Source organism: Vollenhovia emeryi, unplaced genomic scaffold, assembly GCF_000949405.1.
Source record: "Vollenhovia emeryi isolate VEMERY1.0 unplaced genomic scaffold, V.emery_V1.0 DF939166.1, whole genome shotgun sequence".
In the NCBI taxonomy this organism is placed as follows: domain Eukaryota; kingdom Metazoa; phylum Arthropoda; class Insecta; order Hymenoptera; family Formicidae; genus Vollenhovia; species Vollenhovia emeryi.
Genome location: NW_011967200.1, coordinates 1,283,949 through 1,306,502, shown reverse-complemented (window position 1 = coordinate 1,306,502; position 22,554 = coordinate 1,283,949). Strand labels below are relative to the sequence as shown.

The 22,554-nt window shown below is 46.7% G+C and overlaps 1 protein-coding gene across 1 annotated transcript in view; it reads left to right on the top strand.

The window, feature by feature from the left end:
* LOC105564380 (probable JmjC domain-containing histone demethylation protein 2C) overlaps nucleotides 1-22,554 on the top strand; it is a 321,095-nt gene that overhangs the window by 176,832 nt on the left and 121,709 nt on the right. The window contains exon 8 of the mRNA XM_012016701.1: nucleotides 19,451-21,734. Coding sequence (XP_011872091.1) covers nucleotides 19,451-21,734 — 2,284 coding nt within the window. The remainder of the gene's footprint in view (nucleotides 1-19,450; nucleotides 21,735-22,554) is intronic.

The following is a 22,554-nucleotide window of genomic DNA, read 5'->3' as shown; positions in this document are numbered from 1 at the left end:
CTCTCTCTCTCTCTCTCTCTCTCTCTCTCTCTCTCTCTCTCTCTCTCTCTCTCTCTCTCTCTCACTCTCTCTCTCTCTCTCTCACTCTCTCTCGCTAGCTCGCTCGCTCGCTCAGCATTTACGAACTGCAATGTACAGATCCTTTTCTGATCTTTGAATGAACAACTCCGGAACACCTAGTAGTTCCTCAAACTGGTTTGAAAGAGATTCGAAAGTTTCTTGTTCAAGTATCTTCCACGCGGCAGTCACGTAAACGTCTTCCTTTAATTTAACAACACGTCATTACTTCAAATGGACCGAGCGGCGTACTTGCCAGTATTAACGCGATCCTTGAGTCCGGTCAAGATCTCTGGAACGACAACGATTATGATTAACTGCCGTGTAATCGCAGCTTGCATCCTACTAATTTCACTCGGCAATAATCGCTTTCTTCATTGCACAAAATTTACAACGATTAGCGTAATGTTTCTGCGCGCTTCAGTTTCCTGTGAGCCGATTAGGGCAGTGTCAGTGTACTAGGTTTCTCACATATTGCGAAGTAATTGCGAATCCTCAATTTTCGCAAGTTACTTAAGAACGAACGACACAGACACTGTGACCGGAATATGGAAATATGGAGCTCTCGTTTTACGAGCAACAATTCATTCTGCATAAAAAAAAATTGTATAAGCCTCGCTCTCAATAATCGTTGTTGAGTTTGTAAGCACATTTTATTAAAGCGTCTTCGGCGTAAAATTTCCCGGGGAACAAAGTTTTATTGTATACTCGTAGTTCTGAAGCCGAGTTCGCCGAAGTTGCTCGATCCTGAATATCGAGAGCGCGACTCTGCAATTACGCTCCTCGCAAAATTCTGCAAGGGAGAATATATCCAGGTTTTTACGTCGGAATCTATAACTGGGTGGGGAAGCGCACGATTACCAATCGATGTATGAAAGTCAAATTTACACTATCGATGAGTAGATAATACAATTATATAATTAAGCACGGATAAGGTTAATTGATATTTAATTTTTCAATTAAACGTATCGCGATGATATTCGACTGAAAGTTCTGCATTCTGACCAGCATTTGTACGATTCCGTTAATAAAAGAAAAATTTCAAGATTATACATTTCCGTTATTAAACGAAATACTTGAAAATTATTTTAACATCGACACCGTACAATAAACGCAACGGAGTTAACGGTTGGTTATCAACATTTATCAATCGCGGCACGGTCGAGCGAAGAGTGTCTTCCGCGTGTCTTCGCGTCGCTCCTCGCAACGCAATCGTCTCCTACGCAACGCGATCGACTCCTACGAGGGTTATTAATATTTATCAATCGCGTTTAAGTAATTGTCGCGATCCGTAATCTTGTCGCTCTGCGGTGATTTATCGAGATGAATATTACGCGTAATTTGAAATAGAAGTGCGATAAGGGAATTGCATAAATTACTTGAATTGCGATAATTCACCGGCGATATCTTTCTCAACGATCGAACTCTGAATCTCCCTCACGTCGTGCTTAAAAATTTCCGTCGATTATTGGGATCAATCGATCGCGAAAATCGCTGGAATTTCGGGCGTCGATCCCGCGAAATGACGTAGCGCCGCGAACACCTCGGTCGCGAGCAGCCTATTGTGCCGAATCATTCACGGTATACTTTAAATTGACGTGTTAACAGCAAAATTATAATGCTCTCTCGAGTCTCGTGCTGCAAAGCCGTCGTCGTAGCTCCATGCATATCAACGCGTATTGAGAGGAAGAGAGAAAGAGCGGCGGAGGGAGAAAGAGCGAAATGGAGTCTCCGTCGCTCCCTCTCATGGTCGCTGCCCACGGACGTTACACCGCAATTACTCGACGGTGTATTGATCCGGCGGTTCGCAGTCCCACGGTTCGCAGAATCCCTCGTTGGAGCAACCCTCTCCCTCTCTTTCTCTCGCTCTTTCTCCGTTACTCCGCAGCAAAACACCCTTTCATTTGAGAAAGAGAAAAAGGGGTAAACGAGACGGGGCACGGAGAAAAGAGAAGTCAGAGACGAGAATGCGTAAGTTCCCTCGGGCGAATATCCATAAAATAACGTCGGAGTTATTTAGCGTCCCGGCGAACGCCAAAGAAACGGTCTTCAAGGTCCTTTGTCGCAAGAAATATTTAATCTCTATGTGAATCACGTGATACAGCGCGACAATGGCGTTTTTTTTTTACGGGAAGATTTATGAATCGCGTTTCGACGACGCGAATTTATAACTCGTAAACACGTGTACATACATATTTATGGATTACTCTGGTCTTTTTCCATATTAAGTGTATCGCATGCGGGATGATACGCGTAGATTCACATTGGAGATAGGGCTCGAACTCTTCGTACAACAAACATCCATATTTGTACTGGCATAAGTTTCATGCTAAATGCCATTTTCTCAACGCGAAAGCTACGGCCAATGTTTTCATATAAAATGAAGATCGGACCAGCGGCTAACGACTCCGGGCTGTATTCGAGGGCGATCGCGCGACTTTATCGACCAGTAAGAAAGATGAGATTTATAGACAGTCCGATTTATTCCTGGAAATGCAATTTACGATCGAGCCTTAAAGTAGAGAACGCTGTGAGCATTGAAAGCGAATTTTCGTCGTAATCGGCCGTGCGTGTGTACGCGAGAGTGCGAGTCGCGATCGAAGTCGAAGCGGAGTTGCAGCGGGTCGTTTTATTTTGACGAGAGAGGCACGCACGCCCGCACGCACGTCCGCACGCACATGTCGCAACGTAGCTGCAAAAGGAGCAGGGAAACGTTGGAGGAGATGCGGTTGCAGGGCCGCAGGCCCTCCGCGAGGTCGCCGGAGTGTGAGTATTACGGGACCGAAGCAATTACCGGGGACTTTCCTCTCGCGCTTCGACTCTCGTCCCTTTTTTCGCGTACTCCGTATTATCGTCGAAAGGAAGGCGGAGGAGAAAGAGAAAGAGAGAGAGGGGGGGGAGGGTAATCCTTGACTCCGGCAACACGAGGATCGAGCCGGCTACCACGGCTTTTTAGTCGCGCTCGTGCGTGCACACGGATGCGCGGCGGATAAGGAGGACGGAGTGGACACGAAGAGGAGGTTACAATCGGGGTTTAATGAAACCAGTTGAGGTTCCGTCAAACCGGTTCCGCGGGTTCTCTCCGTTCGCCACATCGTCCCCTCTCTCCCTTCTCCCCCTCCCGCGGGGAATTGGCGAGAGAAGGTAGAGCAGAGAGGTCTGTCGACCTCCGTCCGTCTTTGTTTTCTCATCATCCTCCCCTTTCCTCTAACTGTGATGCATATCTGAAGTAGAGATCGCCCGGCGCTGGACTCCTCGTTCGTGATGGTGCATGCACGTGTGCGCGCGTATGACCGATCGAGTTAGTGCGTGTCGGGTGTGCGCTGGTGTTGTGCACGAGACCCCCCTTAACCGAGAGTACACCCACAGTGACTGAGACGAGACATTGCGGGAGAGAGAGGGGCTTGTATCCGCCCCCGTTTGATAGTCCCGCCGTAATATAGACTCGCTAGGGAATCTAACTTCTCTTTCGCCCCGTTCCTCCCATTCTCTCACCGTCCACCATCTCGCGCTGTTGACCGACTCTGTTACTCCTCCCGCACATTTTGCGCCTAGAAGAAAGATCCAGAGAAAGACGTGATGAGATGGCACGTAGACGAGAGGAAGGAAGCGAGGCACTCTCCTCGCGGTCGTTCACGTAGACTCTCGCCTGCGTGTTGGTGGCGAACGGATGACGATGGAGTATGGTCGTGGATTGCGTCTTAAGAGTGCGCCGTCGTCTCTGCTGACCCACTCCACGATCATCAACTCCTTTTCGTCTTTTTACTCTCGCATACCTCCTTCCTTCCCTCGTCCCTTCTTTCCTTCCTTTCTTCTACGTACGTTTCCTCCTCTCTGTTATTTATCCCACGAGATATCCAGGAGTTGCAAAACCTGACGAGTCAGCTTTCGAGATGTATTACGCCAAGTACCTGTCGACGAGCGTCGACTGGCGGAAATATTGAATTATGTGTGTTTCTGTTAGACGTAGGAATATTTCTACTGTTCGTACATTTATATAAAAATTGCGCGTAGAAAGAGATCGTTTTACTATGTTACGAATAAATATATCGTCGTAATGCTCTTACTTAAAAAAAAAAATGTAAAATCGCGCAATGCACCCGAAGTGTGTTGCGATAATCGTTGAGCACGCTGAGTTTAACTCGTTCGGCAAGGTCAACCGACCACGAATTTCCGACGAAAGGGGGGAGAAACGTTTCCGAGGATCGAAAGTTTGACCACGATACAAAATACGTGATGCAGACGAGTGGTCGTGCTTTTTCAGGGCTCGTAAAGTAAGGCCAGAAAACTAAGAGGTCTCTCGAATGGCGCGCGGGGAAGCTTCTGTCGGGCAAAAGTAGTTTCAAAATTGCCGCATGTCGCCGCCATATGGCGACTTCCCTCCGACACGGGAATGACCGTGTTGCTGGACGACTCGTTCGTTTGATGTCCCCCGTCACACTCTGTCTCGGTATTTTTCAACCAGCGAAACGGTAATGCCTCTCGAGTATATCCTTTAGCCGTACCGCGAAAAATTCTTGCAGAAGTTTTATTTAGAATTTGGACGAGTAGGTTTTTTTCTCCGCTGGAAATCCGTGTACTTTATAATTTACTTTCGCGGTATACGCGTATTTCGAATATTCTTTCAAATTTCAAGTACAGCTTTGCACACGTACGTGTGTACTTTTAAACGGGAGCGTTTTGTCATTACAAGAAGCTGAAAAACGCTGTTCTACCTCTTGAATTCTTTACACTTTCTGCCCTCGTCCATTCTCTCTTCCTTTGCCCGTTGATATAAAGTCAACCGTGGTTGTCGGTGGGTAGTAGAGACACGTACATACGTGGCTAGCATACCGTTTAACTTAGAAGCGAGGCATGACTGGCTTACCGAGTCTAGGTATCCGCTACGCGTCATCAGCCCACCTAGATGAAAGCGCAATGACTCATCTCGCTGCTCTTCGCACAAACCGGTCGTAGGTCATAGCGAGGTCAACCGCCGCTTATCTACTTCCGAGATGCGCCGAGGCCTCGAGTGCTTTCGATGGGGGCAGAGGGAGATGATTGCATGGTGTAGTCCGAATTTCATTCATGATGTATGAAGGAATACATGGGTATCAAAATGATTATATCTATCCAGGCAAATAGCGATTGACTGTTTCACAGTGCCCGATAGTTTTATTAGCAAAACGATTTTGAATGGAACGTACATATGTACCTAGCTGAGAGTTCAAGTAAATCATACAAATTGTTTAGTGTATCGATCAAATTTTGTCGTCGTAGAATTAGATTCGGCCAAGATTACTGCAGTGTCTGTTAGCCCGGTGGACATCACTGCTACGGGAGTTCGTAGTATCGATTTGCCTTGGTAATCATGACAGCAATTCAGAGTTCAGTACGAAAACGCAACAAGCTGGGCATTGTGAGCACCACAATCTCCGACACAAAGCGCACGAATGTCCCGGAGACAAGGGCGGGTCAGTGCGAGGAGTCGCGATAACCATCTAATGACCCGTCGAAGATATATTAGCTTCGAGAAGTTAATCTGGCGCGAGCTGGGTGAATTCCCGGCCGAAAGACGCACGACGTGAGCATTCGCTCGTCGAATACTGAGAAGTCTTTGAGACTAACGACTGGCTGGGCTCTTGGTCGGGGCTTGGTTCCAGAAAAAAAACAAGGGAGACTTTTCGGCGTCGGGAAACGTCAAGCGGCGAGTCCTCCTCTTTTCCCCACGCGGCTATTCCCCTCGTCGCTCCACCTCTTCCTCCTCTTTCTCATCCCGCGTTCGCGCGACAGGAACCGTCTTGTCCAGGAATAACGACTCCCGCGGACCCCCCGAAGCCAGGCTCGCGTTAAACTCACGGAGCGGCCTCAAGGGAGGTCAATTGGTCGTGACGTCATCGGCGCAACGCAATAAAATGTAATGGACGAGAGCCGACTTAAGCGGGACACGTGAGCAGATCGTGACCTGAAGCGGCAGACATGCCGTTTAGAATTGCCCCCTGCCTTGTCTTGCCTCCTCTGTTAAACTCTCTTTAAAAGCCGACTCGTTTTCGACGAGCGTGTCTTTCCTATCGGCTGCAAGAGGCTCTTTAATTTCATCTCTCGATACGTGACGGGAGACGTATCGAGAGATGAAATTAAAGAGTCGACGACGATGACGACCACGATGATGGCGATCATTCGCGTACACTCCCGGTACACCAGAGGCGAAGACTCGAAACGATGGAGCCCCTCAAGGTCATCGGGTTCTCGAAGAGGCGTAGCGCGGTCTCGTCTCTTCTAGAACCCGAGTTCTCACGCTTCATCGAAAATGATACTTTGCTAGTGAAGATAAGGTCGCGAGTAGATTAGTTTTCCGAAGGCCTGTGATCGGTGTGTCCGGCGAAAATTCTTCTAGACATAGGCCTAAGTGATATATGATCCAGATGACGATGAAATCGGACCCTTCTAGGAAATGGTTTGAAAACCATTGACACTTATTGCTTGCGTTAGGGTCGCAGGCACGGGGCAACGTAATAGCTTACGACAAAGACGCGAGCGTAAACGTAGATCGGCGCACAAGCTTCGGCGTATGTTGTACACACCTCCAGCTACATATAACGTTACATTTACTCCAAAGCTTGTGCGATATCTGCGTTTACGCTCGCGTCTTTGTCGTGAGCTGTCACGTTGGCCTGTGCTCTGACCCTTGCTTGGATAAAAAAAGGACATATTGATGGAAACTATAACATTTGAATGCTTAAATTGCAACACTTCAACCTTTAAAATTAATCTCTTTGCACGCGTAACTGAAACGTGGTACGTGACGGCAGATGGAGTCGTTGCAGATAACTGACTGATTAATAGACAGGCAAGAAATTCAATCAAACTATAGATTTACCCAGCACGAGGCAAGAGAACCGGTTAGGCTATTCTTACAACATACAAACCATAAACGAAGTTCGAAAAGGAATAACTGTTTGCTTATTCACGTTCGCTTGTTCCATTAAATGTTTTATCCGCGACTGGACAGAAACCGGTATTGGACGTGTGTACGCGCATAATCAACGCGGGGAATATTCAAAGTATCACGCAAATTATAATTTCGAAACAACATTATATACATTTAGATTAACATAACTCAATAGTAATAAAAGAGCTGTTTTCCCGATAGCCAAGTCGGGAATAGTTTTTGTAACGTCCGCTGCAAGCTTTATCGATATTATTTTTAACGTTGTGTACATCGTGTACTCAATTCGATTAAATTATACTTGCTAATTCTGATCTTTTTAGTCTTTTAATAAACGAGTGATCTGTATTATTTTTACATACCGAATATGGAGAAAATTTTAATATAGATACTCATCACGAATACAATTATTCACTCGGTAATGCAATATTGCACATTTTGTGAGCAATTATCACATTTAATATCATCAATAGTGTGTATGTAGCACTTGAGTATTATGGAATTGATTCAAATTTTCAGCCAATGGCTTGGCATAGATTTCTTGGCGTTCGGATGTTATATAAGCTTTTTTTTTCTAAGAAGGTAGGTCGAGGGTTTTTTGCCAATTGTTTCAAATTATCGGTAGTCATCCCAGCGGTCGTGATACGCAAGTACACAGGCCACAGCCTGCTCATTCGACTGTTCAGGTGCTCGTCTCCTCAGCTTTTACGGCTTGTCATAAATCCGAATGCCCACGATGACCGGGGCTGGACGTTCGCAATGCTCTCCGCATCGCCCGGACCTTTCTGGGCGAACCGGCGACAAAGTACGCTCTAACGATCAAGTAAATCGACGGACGGGCCGAGTAAAAACGAACCCGGCCGCCATTACGTCGGACACTGACCTGTTAATCGTCCGTGTCATTAAAACGCGTATCGTTGCCCCAGATCGAACGCGACTCCGCCAATTGCGTCGCCGGCCGTACCGCGGTGAGCGTTTTAAATCGCGCCGTATCGCGTTCCACAGCCACGATCCCCGCCCGTGTGGGTAAGGATTCCGCAATCGTTGTTGCGTGACTGACGGTGAAATTACACGTACTGTTAGATTTTCAAGGTCCCGACACTCCGAGCGCGCCGCATTGTGCACGAGACAGGCGTATATCTATAATGGACGCTCGTGTGAATTTCATTTATTGCCGCATTTATTTTTGCTACACGCGTGGCTGCTCTTTTATAAACTGGTTTAAATACACGGCGCGCTAGGCTGTTGTTGTCGACTATTCGTGTGAATATATAATTATCAGGGGGAATTTGCATCCGCACAAAATAACCAAACGAGCCTTTGCATATCGATCTGCAAATAATAATACAGCTACGGTAATTTTTTCCATCGTCTTTTTCGTCCTTTAGTTGTAAACACCACGTGTACGCACACGTCTAGCAAGAGTCGCGTGATTTGCAAGTAAAATTTGTGCAGAGGCATGTAAAATCTTAATAAGTGATCAATTTTCGAGTTTGTCCCCGTTTATTTATGACGTTGTTATTTTATATTCACCGAAGAGAATGAGTGTTTTATATCTTGGTTCAGCAATTTCGTTAACATCGATTCTTTTGGAGTTAAGTGACGAACAGAAAGAAAAGAGTATCTCGTTGCCAAATCAAGTCAGCCCCGAAGTCCCCCGAGATCCCTGAACTTACCCGGTAAGAAAGAAGTCGGACGGAAATTGCACGTAGTTGAGGCCCATTCAGTATTCCTCGCGATTATGGGGGTTAATGGCACGGCACTTTCGTTCGCCTCCTTCGCGTACCACGCGGAGGGATGGAAAGGGAGAGCTGTACGACTCCTATTGTTCCTGAATTATTTATTAGTCATAGCTCGCGGCTTGGATCGTAACGATTGAATGGTCAGTGACCGGATATGTGACGTGGCCGCGGGACAAGATGGTCGGCGACGATAATTACTCGCGTGTTTACGACCGATAAAGCTCGAATACCGTGCCTCCCACCTCACCTCCCAAACGTGCGAACGGCTTCGTGTGTACACGCTCGCCCGCGCATTCAATCACGTATGTGTGTATTACTTGCGTGTACAAAGTGTCACGAGCACGACTCCGCCAATTAAGCGCAGCGCCGAGGGGATATCCGGTATAATCCGACGGCTCATTTGACACGATGTTACCGGCATCGATGTTTCCGCGTAACCTCCGTTAGAACTGTCGTGAAAGTAAGGCCGGTCGATCGAGACGTTTCCTGCGTAAGGTCGAAGACACTTAACAGAGAGATCGCAAATTACAAGTTCCTTCAAACGATAAAAATGTGAAATTTTCGTCGTTTTGTTTTATTGCTTGAAAGAGCTTGTACTGCGATTATATCTACACTGGTAAAAAAAATATCTTGATCCAAAAAAATATTACTTTACTCAAGAAAATTATTCACTAGGTGGCTTCTAATAGCTTATTAACTTAAATTTAAAACATGCATTGCTTTAATTTAAGTATTTATTAAATATCAAAGAATGGATAATTTTAAATTTAAAAAATTCTATTTTAATTTTATAAAATGTTTACTAAGATGTAATTTTCATAGCGAAGAAAATTGGATTTTTTATTTAAGAAAAACAATGATTTCATTTATATATAAATAGTATTCTACACATCTTATTAAATCTTTAACGTTTTAAATTAATTTACTCAATATAATACATAGATTTACGTGAAATTTGATATTTTTATTTAAATGGAATAACTATTTACTTCAGTAAAAAAAAAATAATTTTAAGTAGATATATTTACTTGGTTTAAAAAATATTTTTGTCAGTATATAATTCCATAATGAATAGGAGGAAGAAAGAGAAGTATCAAACATATATGGTAAAGACAAACTTTTATTATAACATTAATTATCTTCACGTATACAAATATTTTCGATGTTTTGACTACAAATTTCAAAAGGTGTCGCGTACATAACGGGTACAAAAGCGATCGGATTATATGGTAAACACTTTTAGACAGTTTTCCTTACAAATGAGGAAAATAATAGAGTTAAATGCGTGCTGTCGCCACATATGTAGCGCACATGTTGTCACCTCGGGGTCGACATTGTCACATTGAGTTAGATCATTTAAAGCGAAGCGGCCGTATTTAGTATTAAGCGGCAAGTGCCGCGTGTGACAGGTGCAAAATGTGCCCGGTCGTCCTCGTCCCACCAAGGGATACCGTAAAAGTTCCCACAGCGTATCATGATCGTACCGTTTCCGAGGAACTCGGGTGATTCCACGGAGCTTTTATCGCGCGTTATAAAAGACAGCGTGAATAGACGAAGGCTGGACGGAGAGAGGAAGACGTAGACGCCGTCGCGTATCAGGGCGCGACAGGGATAAGAAATCGAGGCCTTGGTTTGGCGTCGCAACGTCGTAAAGATACAATAGAAGCGTACAGCTGCGAAGCCCTCTCTGGGTCCAGGCCACCATGAATGCTGGGTGGGCGTCCCTCTCATTCCAACGGCCTCCATTTCCCTTCTTTGCAGACTCTTTCTCTTATTCGTTTTCTCCGTGCCTCTTCCCTCCTCGTTTCTCCGCCTTCTAAGGCCCGAAATACGTGGAAATTTGTGAGAAGGAGCGAGGGAAAAATAAAAACGAGTAAACCGGGGGGCCCCGTATGGTCTACACGTGACGAATTCCCGGTCGGTTCTTATAGATCGTATCCTCGGTCTCATTCTTTCTCTTTATCTCCTCCTCTCTATCGTTCCAGTTTTGCGTCCCGGGGCAAAAACCTTGCGGGCTGTCTGCGGGAAACGTGGAAGTTTGACCCATGTGTCGACTCGTCACCGTTACCGAGATCAGGTTTAAAAGGAAAGAAGAGAGAGAGAAGACAGTAGAAAGCTACTCCGAGCGTTAATTAAAGCGTCGCTCTCACGGGAGCAGAACTCGCCTGACCTCGCCTGGCGTTAATGGCGATCGTGAATTATGTCACTCTTCTCTCTCGTCTTCCCGATCCAATACGGTAGCGATTTCCTCAATACAGATTTCTCACTCTGTAATTTACATTGCAGAACACTGCGTCGTTATGTAACGCAACGGGCAAACAACACGTATCTTCACGAGATCGGAATTTATCAATCTCGTGTCGTTTCTGACGCAATCTTACGTGGCGAGTGTTAAGTTCCATGAATGCGCCGATCATATTTTTTTTTCTCATTAGTTCAATACGCATTGTATAACCTTATAAAGAGATTTACGTCCGTGAGAACGCATACGAATCTATTCTTCTCTACTGAATCATTTATATCTGGTTACATTTCAGTTTTTTATTATTCCCTCCTGAAATTATCCGTGTCTTTTATTCGCGCAGATTAATCTTTCGACACTGAAAATATTGAAGCATATATTTCCTAGAGGTAAACTAGTAAGATTGAAAATTTCAACGAATCCCAAGTTTCGAGCAAGTAAACATAAAACCTCATTTTTCGAACTGTGTGCTCAAACGAATTTTAGTTTGCTTGCAAGATCGCAAGTTGAATCTCAACTGTCAAGCTAAACAATGTTAATAGTTGAACCATCATCTCAGTTGAAATTATCACTGAAGAAAACTTTATTACAATACATATAGATGGAACAAATCCGTACATGATAGAAATACTTTGTAGAGTGCACGCGTGCGCAAGAAGTTGTTTAAAGTGAAGATCACGCGGAAGCGCGGATCGGTCAATCGTTCATTCGAAGATCGCTCTCGATCTTTCCGGCTCGTCGACTCCAGGCGACAATATCTCCTCCACGCGGGCGATCGGTCATGCGAGACGAGACACGATATCGATACCATCGAAAGCACTTACACAATCGGCGCACAGAGAACAGTGCATTTCTATCACTTCCTCCGTTCTCTAAATTGGTCACAATCAATCTCGATTTATCGCTCTATTACTGTCACGCGCGTTATCTGTCAAAGCACACAAACAAACTCGGTTCGACGACGCGATTAACGATCAGTGCAAGGTAAATACGCTACATGCAGATCTATCTTGTTTCTCTATCTTGTCTGCTAGAGTTGACTAAACTAACGAAAAAAAACCATTGCGTAGATACGTGAATCGTCGTCTAACTGATTAGAAAATCATTTTCTTATCTGAATCGTTTGTGGGGGGGAAAAAATAGGTGTTTCGACGCCGCAACAGCGTCGAAAACAGCTGCCTTCCTTCGCTTCGATTCGATTCCATTCGGTGAGGTTTTAGAGAATACGCGCCCCTTTAATTCGAGCGAGCGGAAATATTTTGTTGCTGTTCAAGGTAAATTGTCGATCAAGTGTAAATTAATTCTGTTAATCGTAGCACGCTATTTACCGGGCTATACCGCATATATTGACCTTCAACGTTGGCTACTTGATGTCATGATGATTATGTGCTTTGCGAAAAATATCCATTGTAAATGCCTACTTGCTTATTAATAGAAACTATTGACACATTCACCGCACCACGAGTGCTTTAATAAATGATAATGTGGATACCGTAATGTAGGTTGAGCGATAAAGAAGCGATTCTGGTCGGTTTTCTCGCAATCGTGAAGTGTCCCAAGGTCTCATTACAATAGCCGCGATCGTGCCTCTTATGTAAGCGAGATTTGACAAGAATGCAAAACAATTGAAAGCTAAATTGCCGTGAGTTTATTTTTAAACTTGGTAAAATCTATTACGAAAGCTTCGAGTTGCGTTAGCTCTATAATCCGTAATTTTTATGCACTTTTTTTTGCAAATACTTATAAATATTTTAGATATTCTCGTATTCTTTTGAACGATACATTTTGATATTTCGGACCGTATGTCTCTCTTCGGATATTTTAGAGAAATAATATTCGTTTTGAGAATATGAATTAAATCTTCACGTTGTTGCTGCTTTAATTTCTTTCTCCTCGAAAACTGAACGGAGTGGATCTTAATCTGGAACACAATTTCCTTTTCATACAATTGGTACGATCGTGACGCTACAAATGCGAACATTGTCAAAGCGTTGTTACCTAAAAGTAACAAGTAAATATAAGTGAAAGCAACCACAAAGTAAAGTACAAGGTGCCTGTTAATCCCACAAAGTACCGTGGCTGTGCCAAAGCTTTATTTCACTATTACGACGTCCCGAGATGTCACATGTCGTGCTTAGCGTAGCGTGTCTAAACCGAGCGATGCCCCGTCAAGCTCTATCAAACTTCCGTCAGGATCGACGGTGACTGCGAGTAAATTAGGTGGGCTTGACGCCGCGCGGGGTCTTGGCATGGGGTCTGGGTGTCTCAGAAGCGGAAGAATAAGAAGATTGGAAGAAAGAGAGAGAGAGGAAGGCCTGGCGGTGCGCCAGCAACTTTTATTCTTGCCGACTCCTTCCACGTCTTTAAGCTCACCCCGGGTCCCAGATCTCTTCAACCCCGTCGCTATTTTTCCTCGTCACCGCGATCTCTCGCGGGCACAAGTTACTCTCCCCCCCCCCCTTTCTCTCTCTCTCTCTCTCTCTCTCTCTCTCTCTCTCTCTCTCTCTCTCTCTCGTCTGCCTTCGCTTCTGTCACTCCACTCTGCTCCGCTTCGCTTCGCTTCGCGTTCCGCGATGTAGAAATAAGTTTATCAACAAACGCGCAGCGCGAGATCTCGGTCCATAGCGCCGCCGTGGAGAGATAGAAATAGCGGCTCCTAAAATAAGCATCATGGAAGACGAGACGCGTCTCTTCGAAGAGACACACACGGATCTTAGCGCGAGCGCGAAGATCGCAAACTCTTGTTGGCCAACTCCTTCATTCACCCATATCGCCTTTCGCTACGCGATAAGGTAAACCATATATAGCTGTTAATCCTTCGCCAATGCCAGATTATTGTTATACAGCATCGTAATTCATCATAAAATACTCGTACGGGAAGTTAATTGAATTTTATAGAATGCACATGTTACTATAAATATCTAGCATCTGAATAGCTTGAAAATAGGAGTATTATTAATAAATTGTTGTATGAAATATACATACCGTAACGATATTCAACTCTAATAATAATGCGTATACCCGTGTTGCTGAATTAATTTTAATGAGTTCTCACTCTAATTGATTCTTTTGTAAGAATTGCAACGCTCTTTGATATTTTGCGCGCATGGACTGCGTGTAATCCTTTGCATCGGTACATGCCGCAGCATTTATCTGGTTTTCCCTCAAATGCGCTTAATTGATCAGCCTAATTATCAAAGTGCGGCGTACATCGCTATAGCGCATAAATTGTTCTTCCGCGCTTAAAGCTCACTTCCATCCCGCACTACGCGCGCTCAATCAGCCGCCGTATTAATTTCAGTGTACGACGTTTTATCGTCGCGCCCTCGCGTTCTTCCGTTTATTCGTTTGTGCGAAAATCCATCCGCCCAAAATTAACGTCACCTATAAAGTGAACGTTGCAATATTTTGTAATTTATTCCACCCGCGGGACGAGCGGCAATCTTTACAATTACGCGGCGATCCTGTTGTATTAACGCGTACAACGTACATCAACACCTCGTATTCACGCCGCGCATTTAGCGCTTAATGCGACTATCTAATTCTAAATCCATTATTCATGCAAAACTCGCGCGCGTTATTGCGCGAATGGGACATGGACGTTAAGCGCTTAACATCCGAGATCCGTGCTGTACAGAAAATTTGACGAACCGTTAGGGAACGAGTGAAAACGGATAAAATTCAGCGAGAACACGAGTGAAAGAGCAAATGAATAATGGAATGGTTTAAGCTTATCCACTTCAGATAGTTAATTGACAGGTACTGGCTGCTCTGCCTCCACAGACTGTCTTCAGCAACTTGAATGTTTCTAAGCCAAATGGTGCGAGGTATTTTAAGTCTCTTAGGTGTATTTTATGTGATGTTAGGATAAGCTTAGAATCAAGCAAATAGGATTTTCCTATTTTGTAATTATAAAATCTAATTCGTGAATGAAAAGTAACGTACGGTATGAGCACATGACATTAATTCCTCGAAATTATATCAATTTACTTCGTTTGCTCAATTTCCACATGTGACACGCGCGCACACGCACACACATACACACACACATACTCTCTCTCATCTAACTCTCGAACTTTTGCATGTAATGCAAAGCTTCGAGAGAAGCACTAGAGCGAGCGGATGGCAGTGACTGATACTTGCGTTGAAACTAATGGCGCGTGCAGAATGCGGATTCAGCATGACGCGGTCGATAGTAGACGTGCGAGGGGACGGGTGGCGAGAGTTGGAGGAAGAAGGATGATGTTTTGTTAACCACGAAGAGAAGCGGAGAGAAAGAGAGAAAGAGAGGGCTTGAAGGGCTACCTGCTTGCCCGCCCGTCTGCATGGGGCGTTGATTTTGACAAAGGGTTTAAATGCCTGGCGAGACCGCCCAGGCATATCTAATTCCGCACCCCTGCAACTCCCGGGCAAGCCGACGATATCTATCAAACTAGGGATGCACCGTTGCCCCTCGTGACAAAGAGCGCTGGCGTGGGAGTTGTTTTTCACGACCTAGCCCCTTTTGAAGGGTCATGCGCTTTTAAAGCCCTCCGCTTTCCGCGCTGCCAAGCGAGATGCAAGGTCATGTAAACAGCTTTCGATCGGTAGATATTGGAGATTGCCTCGCGGGAAAATAATCGATGCGTCGACCGATGCGATCCGTTAACGATGATGAGTATTTAAGGTGCGAAATGATTATCATTTGGAATCTCGCGTTATCTTGACATCGTGTCAGGATATCTTGATGGGAGAAATTAATTAAACGTAAAATTATTTCTTTCAATTCTATTTTTATCGTACTTCGCCTTACAGCGCCTTCTCTTAATGGCGTTACCGTTATCTTCTGATTTTCTATCTGTGAACTCGTGATAGTGTACCCCGTTTTATTTCATCATACTTATTTCAGAGGACAAAGGCAATTTGTCATGCTTTGTACGCGACGACAAGAATTTACATGCAAATAAACTGCGCGTATAGGTCTTACATAATGCAACGCGCTACGAAAGCAATCCAATCACTAACATACTTCGCGTTTGCAGAACATTAAAATGTTTTTTCTTTGTTATGTATAAATGTCTAATCTATCTTGAAAATGTATACGCAAACAATATCGTTCATCTGACAACAATACGATTTCGTAATGTTTTTACGAAATGATAATCGCATGCTAATAACCTGGTTATCGCTTCCGTTGAAAATTATAAGATAAAGTGACATTTCTCGTCGCGTTATCGTACTTAAACGTGAAATGCTGTTGCGTAAATATCGTATTACGAAAAAAATAATAATAAAAGTGGGCATTCGGCCGAGAGATGAAAGTACCGTACGAATAAAAATGCATGCCGCGTGCTGAATAAAAATTCTCTAATATATATATATATATTTTTTTAAGTACTTTTCGCTTCAGCGCATATTCCGTGCCAGCCGCGTAATCCCCGACCCTTTTCGATATTCCGATATTCACACGTGCCTTCCAAGGGATCCTTTTACTTTCCACTGGAATTTTGCCACCAAGATTATCCCATTTTCCATCATTCGGTACCGCCGAAGCGTAGAGTCATCACACGTTTCTGGGGAAAATAACACCCTGAAAAAATAACTTGCTAACTAAAGACGCTTTCGCGCCATCAAAAATACCACTTGTCTAATCGCAGGAAAAACACATTTGGAAAATTGACCTGAATTTTCTTTGCGTAATCTTCTTCACGACTTTTATATGAATTATTATCTTCTTTTATTTATTAAGAAACGCTGCTTCTGTCCCACTGGTACTCTCTAAAATGTCTCTTCAAAAGAGTAAGATTTCACTTAAAAACATTTAGAAAGTACCCGAGTCGAAATTTTCGTCCCATGTTGCGCCTTTAATTCTATTACATACAGTAAAAGAGGTCGAACTGCAAGTACAAAATTTACTCCTACTTTGAAAACTGATAGTATCGACAATTTCTACCTTTGCCAATTTAGCATTAAAGTCGGCCCTTTTAAGTAGAGGCTAAAGTAAATTTTGAGAATTAAAGATTGAAGGGAGGAGTAAAAAAATATAATGTCATCAAAGTAGGTTATTGCTGATCTATGTAGGTGTTACCAGTTAAGTAGGTGTAAATTATCCTTAAACGTGTCAAAATGTACCAAAATTTCGACTCGGGTAGCCGCGTAATGCCAACAATAAAAGGCCAATCTCTCGTCATACGTCGATAGGATAGAGACACCCGATAATCGCGTCTCGGTCCGAAAGTGACGGGCTGCAGCGACGACGTGACGCGTGCGAGCAACAACGGCGCGATACAAAGTACAGGATCACCGTTCAATTACGCGCGACGTAATACATGCGTGCAACGGTAGAACGACAAACCGCAGGTCGCTAGGAGACGGGATGCACGGATGTCGGGCTCATCCCGACGACGCGCCCCGCATCCGTACATCCGTGTGTCGCCCGCGTACAAATACCGTGTGTGCGTGCGCGGAGCGCACGTATCGGATAAACACACCCCACGCCGTGTGCAACGTCGTTGCCCGTTGCGGAGTGGTCCTCCCCCTCCGGGTAATAACAGTAAATCCCGAGTAATAAATCCCTCCGCCGTGTCTTCCTTCCCCACCCCCCTCCGTCCACCGCTCTGCCCGCTCGCGCGGTGGGTGTATGCGGCCGTGCGTGTGGACGCTTGTGCGTGGCCTCCTCCCCTTCACCTGTTCATCCCTCTCTATTCGCTCCCAACCAGTTTCTCCCTCGCGTGTGCGCACGCACACGCGCGAAGATGGGCATGCAATTTCTATCCGCTCGCCTTCGGGACCGAGTATACGTGTATGACGTGCATTGTTGTAAATTGCTCCCATGCTACGGCCGTGTACCTACCGGGTTAATCGAAGACCCCCTTGAACTCCCTTGAACTCGGACTAATGCAAAGGGAACCGGAAAACCAGTTGAACGTGCAGCGTACTACTGCACAATTCCTCGGATGAAATGATCCGACGTTGTCGATCTATGTACAAAGCGCGCTCTCGATCGGGGTCAGTAGACAAGATTCATCACCGCGATTGATAACGTACTGCCGTATCGCTGAGCATTTGGAATGACGTACGATTGCGTGGACAGCGATTCGGTCGAATAAATTAGGGAGCGATTTAACGTTGGTCCAATAACAATCCTTTAGCGTACACCCGGTTATTATGGCAACTATTACCGATCGGCTATCGGCTTTTGGATGGGCGCCAATTGAGCAGAAGATAATAGCATTACGTTATCGTGATTTATACCTTAGTTTCGAAAGTAGTACTCGACTTGAAAAATAATCCGCCCCAAGTATCGCTAATTATGCGATGAAGAAATTTTTGTTATTACATTTTAACTTTGCCGAATACAAAGTCCAATTTGTAACATCGCATCTCTTTCCAATTCCGTACGTCACTTTATTTTTCCGTCCGAATGAAAGTGATGATACGTCAGAGCTTGACTCGCATTACTCAACGTCAAAGATCTCTTTCTCTCTCTTTCTCTCTTTCTCTAACTTGCAATTTCGTGAGACTCGGAAGATGAATAACTTACGGAAGAATATATGAGATCTGATATATTGAATTATGCGAATATACCAAGCGAGGGTGGAAGAAGGGGGGGGGTGTGGGTTGGCTGGGTGGTTGCTTTATATAGCGTCCTGGGGTTACCGAGTTATGCGAATCACTGACTGCGCACATCAAAGGGATTACCTCGGTAAATCAGCTCCATAATCTCTCTGGACGGTGAACAGCCGATGTACCGGACAGCTGTAGGGATCGATCGGTTGCCCGCCACAATTATGCAGTCCGATCAAGGGTATCGAGATAACCTTCGTGCACAGGCATATCGAACGCGCGATAATCTACCGTCGTACCGTCGATAATTTCAATAATTAACGGCTGCGCGGCTGGTTCGCTTTCTTTATGCGTAATCAGTTTCCGCCGCGTATCATTATCGTTACAGATATGTACGCGTCGGCATATCATCATCCAGAATTACGGATTGACGATACGCAAAAGGAGGGCTACGAATGGAAAAAGTTTCGAATTGATGTCAGTTTTTATGTAACTTGTCGCAGAGGCGTGGGGGGGGGGGGGGGGAGCGTTAACGTTATGGTCTCTTAAAGCGTTCGGGTTAAAAGCCATTTCTCGTCAGTTACGCCTGGTTATGTCTAGTTGTAAAATCACGTGCAACGCTATTAAAGATTTACAGTAATATACGGTTACCCTTCCCGCACGTTACTGTACAATATCATAGTGTCATTATGAAATCGGGGCGTACAGTACTAAAGTTGTAAACTCTGATAGAGACCCAGTTAACGATTCGCTATCTTTCCCCGCACATTATAGTCCTGCGACATAGATACAGAAAATAGGGGCAGTTAATTTAAACGTGTTTTAACGTTAAAATAAATTCCCCCGGTACTCGATTTCCAGATAGATTCGGTATCAATTTCACTTTCCCAATGTGTATGCTATGCATACGTCACGTTGGCTTGTTTCCTGTTTCAGAGAAGAACAACGCCCGTAATAATCGACGCCGGCGCGTGAGCGAGGGTGCCAGTCGCGAGAGAACCGAAAAAGATTCGGCGGATACCGCGCTATCCGCGCGGCAGCAGGAGGACCGCGAGAATAAAGGTCCGCCGTCGGGCAAGGTAAGCAATCGCGTAGCGCGGCCGGTGTTAGAGGAAGCGAATAGTGCGTCGGGAAGTGTTTCGAAGCTACGAAGACGCGGCGCCGCGGTAAAAAGCCCGACCACCGATCACCAGAGTGCGGCGCAGCATCAGAGGCCGGTACGAAGAAGACTAAGGCCAGGAGGCGGCCAAGAGATCAAGGCAGACGCAGAGGGAGAGTCTGTCGAGCATCATCGTACCGGCGCGAGAGCCGACAAGGACGAACGCCTCGGTAACAGGTCGGAAGAGGAGGAAGAGGAAGAGGAGGAAGAGCGTCTCGAGGGAGAGGATGAAGAGAGTCAGGAACGTTGCGATCCACTGACTAAGCGGCTGAGAACAAGCCCCGTCGGCAGAAAGCTCCGGTCCGAGAGTAGTAAGGGCAAAAACGCCGAGGAAGCTGCAGCGGATCGGGCCAGAGGGTCGGTGGTGGAGGGAGAGGACGAGGAGGAAGACGACGACGAGGACGACGTCGAAGAGGAAGCGGGGGTGGGAAAACACGACGGGGCCGAACGAGAGGTCAGCAAACTCGAGGAGGACGAGGAGAGTCAGTCCAGGGAACGGGATAGAGAACCCGAGCCACCACCTCCGAATAAAGTCGATCCTGGAGGCGATCCGGCTTCCAAGGAGGACCAGCAACCAGCAGATAACAAATCAGAATCGAGAAAAGACGTTCGCGCGACCGATTGGGGCGCGGATAAAGTTGGCGAGGGCAAGGAACAACAACAACAGCAGCAGCAGCAGCAGCAGCAACAGCAGCCGCAACAGCCGCCGCAGTTACTCGTGAATGGATTGCACGTCGACTCGCCGCTGGCCAGCGACAAGACGAATGCCATCCGCGAGGGCAGTCCGTCGGTGCTGAAGTCGACTCGATCAAAGACAAAGGGTTTCGCGGAAGAAGACAGGGAGGACGTAGCGGCGGCGGCGGCGGCGGCGGCGGCGACAGAGGACGAGCGCGACGAAAACGCCAGCGAAGAAGAGGTGGGTTCGCAACGGTCGCGACGCACAGAGCTGACCACCACCGAGTTAGGCACGGAGGATAGCGTGGGTAGCGTCGGCGGTGTGAGGGCGGCCAGCGTCGAGTCGGTCGTCGAGCTGCTGGAGTCGAGTAGTCAGGACTCAGGCTCCGTGCTGGAGAGGCTGAGTCCGTTTAGTAGCAGCGGCGGCGGCGGCCCCGGCAGGCAGAGCAGCCTGCTCCTGGAACAGCAGCGGGAGCAGGAGCGCAGTCGGCACAACGAAAGCCCGATCATCCTTGCCGAGAGACTGAACAAGCCGCCACCGCCGATCGCCGGTCACCATCATCACCACCATCTACAACCGTACCACCAGCCGCATCATCAGCCGCAACAGTTTCATCACCACCATCAACAGCACCACCAGCAGCGTTATTCCGCCAACAGTCCGGTGATCCACCACCATCACCAACAGCAACAGCCGCCGTCGCAGCATCATCACTATCAGCTAGCGAGCAGCCCGCACCAACACCATCACCATCTCACCGCCCGCCTGACCCCATCGAGCCTCCTCGAGGTGCAACAGCAGTCTCACACATCGAGGGGCGGCGATGAGGCCGGCCTCATGGAAGTGGAGGCCGGGGCCGGTATACCTGGAGCGAGCGTACTCGCCGGTGTGCCCACGGCGGTCGGCGCGATACGGTCGTCGGGAGGCAGCAGCGGCGCCGTCGGCGTCGTCGTCGGTACTTACGGCGACAGCGGCTCCGACAGCGGGGTAAGCTCGCTCAAGAGCGCCGGTTCTGGCGACGAGAGGAGCGGCAGCAGGAGCTCGGCGCTCAGCGTCGAGGAGACGTCGTCCTCGACACCGTTGGCAGCCGCCGCCGCTGCCGCTGCCGCCGCTACCCCGGCCAGGATCTGGCACGTGCAGAGTGTCCAGCACACGTCCCTATTGATGGCGCATCCGTCCCAGGGCGCGCCCAACGCCGCCGCGAGTGCCGCAGCCACGGCGCCGCCGGTCGGCTATCACAGCCCGGCAGCGAGTCACCACGCCGCCGAGATGCTCTGGAGACCATCCCGAGCCTACCCGCCGCTTTCGCACGCTCTCTTGGGCCCGCCGCAACCATCCAGCCCGGACGAACTGCTCGAGAGAGATCGCCACGAAAGGATGCTTCGGTGAGTCCATTTTTTCATTATCGACCCTCTATGGAGGATTCGCGCTCCTGCGAATCTGCCAAGTTGCGTTGCCACGAAATTCTCAAACTTCTCGGCAATCGTATCGTAATCAACGTTTCTCTCGCGAAGGATCAGTTCGAAAGAAGCGACGGAGGTGCTTTCCGTAAAGTTGCGTCTCTTTAAATTATGAGCAACGATAAAAAGTAAAAGAAGAAAATTGATTCCCTATAAATAGCCACGTCACTGAAGGATGCTCTAACCTGACAGAAAAAATTTCTCTGAATAAATTTCAACGTCCCTTTACTCGGACAAGTAAAAATGGTTTCAAGCCGTGCGCTTGAGAGAATGCCAGCGTCGATACGTACTCGCGAATTTATGCGGCTCGAAAGTAGATCCGCGCCTCGATAAACGGCGCCTTGATAGGTTTGACGTTGCGTTACGTCTCCTATAATCAGCTCGGTCAATTGATGGTTGCAGCGCGATATGTAACGACGATAAAAAGTTTATTTACCGCGGCTACTTTTCCGCTCGACTACGCGCGCCATTAATAGCGCTGGCACATGCACGAGCGATTTCGAATACGCGCATAATAATGCATTGAACAACCGCGCGACGATGCCATGACTACGTTATGCCGATAATCTGAACCTTAGATTCGCTTTCCCCGCCGACGTGAATTGCCCGGCGCAATCCGTGACGTTTATCGCATTTCTTTTCCTCGCTCGATCAATCGCCTCGTCGATAACCTCGGCACAGAAATGATCTGAAACGTGCCAATGACACCCTCGATCCAACATCGCGAGTAACACGCTCCGAGGAG